The sequence below is a fragment of the Neltuma alba genome, unplaced genomic scaffold, assembly GCF_004799145.2.
Source record: "Neltuma alba isolate B1F8T4 unplaced genomic scaffold, ASM479914v2 tig00004484_pilon, whole genome shotgun sequence".
NCBI classification, from domain to species: domain Eukaryota; kingdom Viridiplantae; phylum Streptophyta; class Magnoliopsida; order Fabales; family Fabaceae; genus Neltuma; species Neltuma alba.
In genome coordinates this window covers 21,139-30,135 of record NW_021633728.1, presented here as the reverse complement: position 1 = coordinate 30,135, position 8,997 = coordinate 21,139, and the positions used below count along the sequence as shown (strand labels likewise).

The 8,997-nt window shown below is 38.8% G+C and overlaps 1 protein-coding gene across 1 annotated transcript; it reads left to right on the top strand.

Annotated features, from left to right (window-relative positions):
* Nucleotides 1-679: 679 nt before the first annotated feature.
* Nucleotides 680-2,656, top strand: LOC114744915 (uncharacterized). Its single transcript, XM_028933062.1, has 2 exons — nucleotides 680-940; nucleotides 1,250-2,656. Exons 1-2 carry the CDS (start codon nucleotides 680-682, stop codon nucleotides 2,654-2,656), a joined length of 1,668 nt encoding a protein of 555 aa, XP_028788895.1.
* The last annotated feature ends 6,341 nt before the right edge of the window (nucleotides 2,657-8,997 follow it).

Here is an 8,997-nt window from a genome sequence, read left to right as displayed (position 1 = left end):
GTTATGTGTCTCACATAAATGGCCACTTCATTTGGGATCATGCACCAGAAGAATGTGATCCTGATTGTGAGTGTGATACACCTTACTGGTGGGAAGCATCAGACGATGAAGATGAAGATGGATGGTCTTATCCCATCAGATATGCCATAAAAAAGAAGAGAGAAAGGAGAAGAATACATCTCCTTGTTCCCACAGACGTCACCATCGCCACCATGATGATGATGATCATGGTCCGAAGCAGAAAGCTAGAAGCTGGAAGGCTCCTGTCTCTACTGTTCCTTCTAACAGATTATCTCTATATGATCTGCTTAAAGAAACAGGTCACGAAAATCTCCTCCCTAAACAGAAGCCAGATCCAGTGATTCCTGTCATCCAACAATCCATCCCGTGTATAGCAATGATGGATCCGTATGAGCAGGATTTTCCTCCTCTTGAAAGAAGAACCAACAGAGAAACAAAGGTTACAGCAAGACCTTTCTCTGTTCCAACAGAAATCTCTCCTACTGGTGAAGCTAGACCAGTCTCAGCAGCAGAAGAAGTTCTTAACTGGCAGACCCAGAATGCGATCGGCCAGAATAGAACTGACAAAGATTGATTCAAAGCTTGACTTGCTGACTCTCAGAACTGATACTCTGACGAGCAGGCTTGACCAAGTCTCTGATCAAGTCAAACAGCTTATATGACTCTAACTTCTCAGGCTTATCAACTGGATGCAGATCTGAAGAAATTTATCGAAAAGGGATACATTGGACCAGAGTTTACCAGGAAAGAGCAAGAACTGTCACAAATCCGAAAGGATTTACAAAGAATCGAGTCAGATATAGCTAAAGATCATTCACAAACCATCTATGACCCTTATCCATCTTACCCCTCTAGTTTTCAACTCCCCACATATCCAGCATCACCTCCTTCTTATCCCAGAGAATCTGATTACAGCAAGGTTTTCAAAATGTCTTATCCTATTTTAAGACAATTGAGAAAACCCCGACAACCAACTTTTCACCCATCCAACCAAACCCTCCTCCCAAACCTCCAGTACGACCACCTCATTTCCCTTCATCTGAAAGACTTTTCTACCCATCATCCTCATATACTAAACCTATTGAACCAACACCGTCCTCTCAAGGAGTTGTAATAAGAACTCCACCATCATCTCCACCAAAACAAACTCCTCCTCCAGACAGAGAAAAAAGAAAAGAAGTTGCAGATCCAAACAAAACCATAGCCACTTTCCAAACTGTGGATAAAGATCAGTCATCAACATGGAACCTCTGAACCTGAATCTGATTCCTCTATTGAGTACAGTTCTAACTCTGATCCGGAGATATATCATGCTGATATCTCTAAAGTAGCAATGGTCCAGCCAGATCCCACAGTTGAAGATCCTATTGATGAAGACCCATCTGTTCCTCAAACACCTGAGCCAAGAAGAACAGACTATAAACCTACTACAGGTCCATGGTTCACTTTTGATGATCTTCCTCCAGAAAAATGGAGAGACAGACTCCATGAGTTCGGAGCATGGATTGACCTGCAGCTTGCCAGGCATGATGCAACTCTTGAGGAAGTTCTTACAGAATTTCTCTCAAGACTAACAGGAACATTAAGAGAATGGTATCAAAGTCTCAGCGATTACCAGAAGATAGCAGCAGCCAGAGTTGATAATGCAGGAACTCTCCTAGGACTCATTCATAAGGAATTCATTGGTGACTTCCAGATCATTAACAAAAGGCATCGCCAAGAATACTTTGAGATGAAATGCTGCTCTTTAGACAAAAGAGACTTGCAGAAACATTTCCAGAGAATGTCTGAAAAATACTACATGCTTGGAGGAGCCAATGATGTCAATCTCAGGCATACTTTTATTGCCTCTCTTCCAGATGAATTACAACCAGAACTTCATAGAGCTATCAATGCACTCCATAGAAACATGGCTGACATTTCCATTGGAGAAATATATCAGTTGGCATTAGCAACTGTGGATAAGCTCTGTGAACAACAGAAGTTCTTCAAAGGAATGCTGAAAGGACAGTCAAAGCTCAGGCATGCATGCAAGAAACAACATCTGAAAATAAAGTGCAAGGATGATAAAGATTGCTCTTGTTCTACCAAGAGAAAATCTCACTATCGTCGATTCAGATATCCAAAGGGTTCTTACTCCAGGAGAAGATCCAGAAAGCCTTTCCTGAGATACTTCAGGAGGCGCAGACCTTACTCAAAGAAATCTGACAGGTGCTACATATGCAAGAAAAAGGGGCATTTTGCAAAAAATTGTCCTAACAAGACAAAAAAGGATGTCAAAATGCTAGAACATTTGCAGACTGTTCTCATGATCAATGAAGATGAAGATGTAGAATCCGTGATCGAAGAACAAGATGCTCAGGATGAAGAGACACAATATATTCTTCCTTACTCTGAAGATGAGGAAACTGATTCTGAATCCTTTTCTCAAGAAGATGATAGTCCTCAAGGGTATTTATATTCCCTTGAACAGCCTGTGCATCCGTCTCTTTCCTTGGTTCCGTGGCTTCTCAGTCAGAACACAACAAAGTCACTCTTAAGCCAAATGTCAAAATTCATATCCTTCCAGGAAGATATGAAAAGCCAATTCCTGTTATTGCCTTTATTGATACTGGAGCATGCAGAACCATCATGAATCCTGATATTCTTCCCCTGAAGCATGGATCCCTTGTGATCAACTTTTCTTACTGCTGATTCAAAGCCCTTCAAGATTGAATGGATAACTCGCAGGAAGATTGGTATTCAATTCTTTCCAGGATGTGTCCTATGGATGAAAGTTCTTGGTAGTGATCTCCCTGGAAAAGACATTCTTATTGGATTTGATGCTTATAATCATACTAGGAATCTTCAAGTCCTGCCTAAAGGAATTAGATATAAAAATTTCTTTAGTGCATATACTGAAGTTCCTAATCTCTTTGAGATCCAACAGGCACCACCAGGATATGAAGATATTCGAGATCATCTTCTCAAGTTTTGTGCTGATAATCATCAACAGTTCTCTCATCCATTTCCATTATGGAAAAACCAAGAGTTTTTCATAAAACTCCCCTTCAAGAAAAATGAAGACATCAGCCCCACAAAGGCCTCTCATCCAGGAATGAATCCAGAAGATCTCAAGCTCGCTAAAGAGGAATGTGCTGCACTTCTCAAACAAGGCCTTATTGAACCAACAAAATCTAATTGGGCTTGTCAGGCATTCTATGTTGAAAAAAGATCAGAAATCAAAAGAGGGAAGAAAAGGTTAGTCATTGACTATAAGCCTCTTAATATTTTTCTTCAAGATGACAAATTCCCTTTACCAAAGCCCAGTTCACTTACAGTCCATCTTAGAGATGCAAAAATCTTTTCCAAGTTTGATCTTAAAGCAGGATTTTGGCAATTGGGTATCCACCCAGAAGATCGACCCAAAACTGCTTTCTGTATTCCAAATGCCCAATACCAATGGACTGTCATGCCATTTGGGCTTAAGGTTGCCCCATCACTATTCCAAAAGGCCATGACCAGAATCTTTGAACCTATGCTTGATAACCTCCTCATTTACATTGATGACCTTTTACTTTTCTCAAAAGATGAGGACTCCCATAAACTTTTATTGACCCAGTTCGGGGAAATAATTGAAAAATACGGGATTATGTTGTCGGCAAAGAAAGGTGAAATAGGTGTCAACAGCATAGAATTTCTTGGAATGCATTTTGAAAATGGTCAGTATTATCCTGGACCACACATTGCAGAAGAATTACTCAAATTCCCAGACGATAATCTCACCACAAAGCAAATCCAACAATTTCTGGGGATTATTAATTATCTTCGGGATTTTATCCCTCATGTGTCAAATCATACCAGCCAGCTGTCCAAACTTCTCAAAAAGAATCCTCCCGCGTGGGGGACAGAGCAGACCTCAGCTGTCAAGACCCTCAAAAGGATTGCACAGCAACCACCTCCTTTAAAGATCCCTGACAGAGGATTACGAATCCTCCAGACTGATGCTAGTGATGACTTTTGGGGAGCTGTCTTAATTGAAGAGATAGATGGAAAGAGATTTTACTGTGGACATGCAAGCGGACAATTCAAGGAGTCAGAAAAGCATTATCATGCTACCTACAAGGAGATCCTTGCTGTCAAAAGAGGAATCGAGAAGTTCAGCTTCCATCTCAGTCCTTATCAATTCAGAGTAGAAATGGACAATACGTCTTTTCCAAGAATGCTTGATCCCAAGGGAAAGACCTTGCCAGACAGCCAGTTACTCCGATGGAAAGACTGGTTCTCTCGCTATAAATTCACCGTTCATCATCTCAAAGGACACCAGAACATCATAGCAGATTTCCTCACAAGACCTCAGAAAGTTTCCCAGCCTCCAAAACTCCTGTCACTCTCCAGACCTCAACCTCTTTTCATCCTAACCATCTCTGAACCAGAAATGCCTCACAGAATGAGAGCCACCATTTTCCCTCCTGGATCCCGTCCTGAATCTCCAGCAGATGTCCAAAACCTTGCCAGAAGTACTATGTTCTACTGGCTCCACCGTGTTTTTGTAGATACTGGAATCCACCCTTATCCTCAGCACTTTGATGCCGATGCTCCTTACCTCACTGTTCCCATTATCAAAGGACCCATACCAGAAGAACTTTTATGGTACATCTGGTCTGTCTCAGCCAATTATACCTGTGCCATAGCCTTCTCAGCTGTAGTCGTCCATGACCACCTGAATGACATCAGAAATGAAAACTCTCCTCTTACCACACTCTTTGAGATGATAGCTCCTCTTCCCTACTGGAGAGGAAAACTCTGGAAAATTCTCAAAGAACATAATATTTGGGACTTACCAACTCCCAAACAAAAAAGGTTTTTCTGTCTGTATACCTTTTTCAGGAACTATGGAATAAGTGCTAACCAGAGGCTCTACACAGACAACCGTCTGATCCTCCAGGTCACCACCCCCTCATGGCCAAGAAGGGAAGCATTGCTAATGGAAAAAATTGGAAAGACATTAACTGCACTTAACCAGCCTGACACGGGAGAAGACACTTCATGTCTATCTCTTGGACCTTTCCCTCCAAACTCACCATCTGCCAGCAACACAACACTTGAAGAATTCCAGAGAGATTTCATCCTGAGTGCTGTCAGACCTCCACCAAATAGGTCACAAGTCTCTCCACCGACAGAAGCCACCGAAGACCCTTATGACGGTGACAACGACTCACAAATTCAACTCACTCAGCCTGAAGGACTCTATCTCCCTCAGCCAAGTTTCCAGCCACAACTCCCATTCCTTGCAGGGGAATCCCAGGATCCTAACCAAGAAGACCCTGATCCAGAACTCGAAGACTACTACTACTCAAGAAGCTCAAGGAGACACTATGACTCAGATGACCCTGACCCAGAAGGCATCATGAACCTATCCCCTAGCCACGAGCCTATCTATAAAGACTAGGGAACATCATCATCAGAAAATCTCCTTTTGGGATACTCTGAAGATAATGCGGGACCCGCCAGAATCCTACTTTATGTCGCTATCTACTTTTACTTTATTAAAGTAGTTTGTCCTGTAGTCTATTTCGTCCTCTTGTAATAAGTGGAGTAGTTGCCATTATTAGGTGTCATTATGAGAGTAGTTGGTAGTTAGTAGTTGTGATTATTAAATGTCAAGTCATAATGACGTTTACTATTACATCTACCCGTCATAATGAGGTGTACTATTAGGACTTTGTCATGTAGTGCCCCGAGCGTCTATATAAACCCCACTCTGCCATCAGTTACAGGCAGAAGGAGTTGTATCGACTTCCTTGTATAATACTAGTGTGCTTTCCTCATGAGTTCTCTCTAAATTTCTCTCTTCTTCTGAAAGCCTCACTTATGATATCTTTCTTCTGTCGCCAGAGATTCTAAGTATGCTCTGCACTTGCCTCTTTAAGAGGATCCTGTGCATCAGAAAATAGAATCCGACCACGATCCATGAAGGAGTGTTTGGTGACAATCTTTCCAGTTATCCTAGATTTGGTATTCAAAGCTGAGAGTCCTAACGTGGCCCGTTGATGAGTTGAGAATGAGTGGCCTTACCTGGACTGAAGCCTTGGATATCAGACTATGTTAGCTTGGTCCGATAAGTTATTGTTTTGAACTTATTTTTCATATATTCTTTTTTATGTCAATAACATGATTTCATGTTTAATTTGTCAATTTTTTATTATATCATTTTTATACCAACCGAATAATCATGTGCGGTATTATTGTATCTTCATATTTGTAAGTTTTGGGATAATTTAATCATATAACTTTATGAAAATATATAAAAATTTGAATTTAGATTATAAAAATTTGTAATTTAATTAAAAAATTATGGGTTTTAAAAAAAAAAACAAGAAGAAGGGAGAAGTAGATGGGCCTATAGCGGGAGGTTGGAAATTTTTTCAGCTCATCAGGAGATGGGTTGATTTTGGTTTGGCCTACCTTCCAACCCGTCCTACCTCTACAATTAATAACTAATAATCTATTAAGTGCCTGTTCGGCTTCAATTATTTTGAGCTTATAAGTAGCTTATAAGCTCTATAAGCCCGATTGGCACAATGGGTCCGTTTGGATCAGCTTTTCTGCAATCGAGCTTTTGTATGAAAAGTTCCAATAAGCTATAAGCTAAAATTAACAGCTTATGACTTATAGCTTTTAAAATATGGAGAGAGAAAAAGTTAAAAAATTTATTACCTCCTTTGGTTCTTATTATAAGAATCAAATAACTAATTTGTAGATGATAAAAAATTAGTTAAAATTAGTTGAAAGTAATGAATAAGTTATAAACTTACTTTTATTTTTAAATATGCTCCTAAAAATATACTTTTATTTTTTCATGTTTCACTTTATATTTAAAATATTTTTTGTGACTTCTTCATATTAAATTATTTTAATTTCATTGTATTATGTGAAATTATTTTTTTTAATCATGTTTCATTATTTATTAAAACTCATACCCATTTGGGTCATTTTAAATTTATTTTTACTCAATCATAATCCAAACAACTTTTTACTAATCTCATTTTTGCAAATTAGCTTTTTTGAACTCCAATACAAACACAATTCAACTTATCTAATTTGGCTTTTACCCAATTTCACTTTTCTAAAAGCTACTAGAACAAAACTTACATCCAGTTTATTAGGTCCATTATGTCCATTCCTCCAATAAAATACTGCCACATGTATTATTTTTCCACGTCATCACTTAATCCCAAACGCTCTCTTAACCCGCCGTTATTGTTACTGTCATCCTTAAAATCAGTCTCTCTCCTGACTCCTCCGCTTCGTATTCCTCCAGAATCAACAGAATTTGCTCAGGCCGCTAAATAAACAAAATACACTTGATTTGTGGACAATATATGTCAGAATTTAAAATCCATAATCAAAATTAACAAAATCAATTAGATTCCATAATTAACAAAAACATCTATCAAAAGCAAGCAATACCAGTGAATCTGGAGAAACAAACTATGATTTTGTTATGGGAAAATATGCCAATGTTGAAGGTAGATTTGGCGTAATCTGGAAAAAGCAGAAGCGAAGCATATTGTTGGACATATATGGTCTCATATCTTTCACAATCTAGAGAAACAAGACCTGATTTTGCTGTCCAAATTTCTAGAAATGAAACCTAATCGAAATACAAACAATGTCGTCGGAATCTAGAGAAACAATGGCTCCTTTTCCTTGAAAATTTTGTCTTATGGGGCTAGTTACGGAATTGCAGAAGAAGCTTATGCAATCTGGGAAAAAAAAGAAGAAAATTTTAACCCACAACCATATCGTCGTCGCTTCTACAGTTTGCTTAGCCTGTGGCTGCCACTGTTGCTAAAGAAGAAGATGAATCTGGCTGCTTCTCAATAGCTTCTTCTCTAGGTCTTCCGTCGAAGAACATGACAAAGATTGTGGGTGCTCGCTGTTGTGTTCTCGCCGGAGAAGAAGAAAGTGGTGCTGAACGCCTAGAGGGGCTGATCTCCCAAGAACAGGGGAGAGACCAATGGCAGGAGGGGCACTTGTCAAAGAGGAAGCTGAAGCAGCAGCATTGACGGTGCCTACTAACGGTGGTTCGAAAGAACGTTTGGGGTTAAGTGCTAATGTGGAATAATAATACATGTGGCAGAATTTTATTGGAGCAATGGACATAATGGACCTAATAAACTGGACCTAAGTTTTGTCCTTTTCAATAAGCTACTTTTCAATCGCTGATCCAAACGGACCCTAAGAGTACCTTCAAAACGACAAAGTGTGTGTGTATGAAGTTTGAGGACAACAACGATTTTATTAATATGAAACAAATATAAACTTATAAGCCCAATTGAATCCGCATTCTCATTATGTAATTGTTACAATCATATTAATCAAAATATGATATGATATAATCATTTTTCCTAGACTAAGGGCCTGTTTGGGTATCCCAAAACCATGGTTTCAGAAGCACTTTTCCGCAAAACGAGATAATCTCCTCCACATATTTACTTCGTAATCCGTAAAAGCACTTCTGAAACCATGGTTTGGTTTCTATCCAAACACACCCTAAATTATACTCCTCTGGTCTTATTTATAAGACACTTCTAACATGTTTCAAACATATTAAGAAAAAACCTTAAACTGCATTAACTCTTCATTAAAATATAGCAACTTTCTAACTTTACCCCTATTTAATATATACTTCTTTAAAAAAAAAAACTATCTACACTGTAATAAATGAAGGACAATATGGTACATTCATAGTAAAAATTTAATAAAATGACTTATAAATAGAAGAAGAAAAAATCTTTTCTCTTTGCCATATAAATAGGACAAGAAGAGTACATACGATGAGAATGCCGTGCTAATAAGATGATGGGTTGCTCAAGGGACAGAGCAAGATAAATAGCAAGTATATATTCATTTCATAATCTGTCTTGCAATGACACATTGGGTTTCAAATTCTCCCCATCGCTACAAATCTCAGTATGATAATCAAGTTCA

What these genes read in the sequence shown, in the direction of transcription:
- LOC114744915 (XM_028933062.1), top strand. Translation starts at nt 680, where the DNA reads ATGACTCTAACTTCTCAGGCTTATCAACTGGATGCAGATCTGAAGAAA. An exon ending in GAGAATCTGATTACAGCAAG is followed by an intron (nt 941 to 1,249) that starts GTTTTCAAAATG and finishes CTGTGGATAAAG; the next exon opens with ATCAGTCATCAACATGGAAC.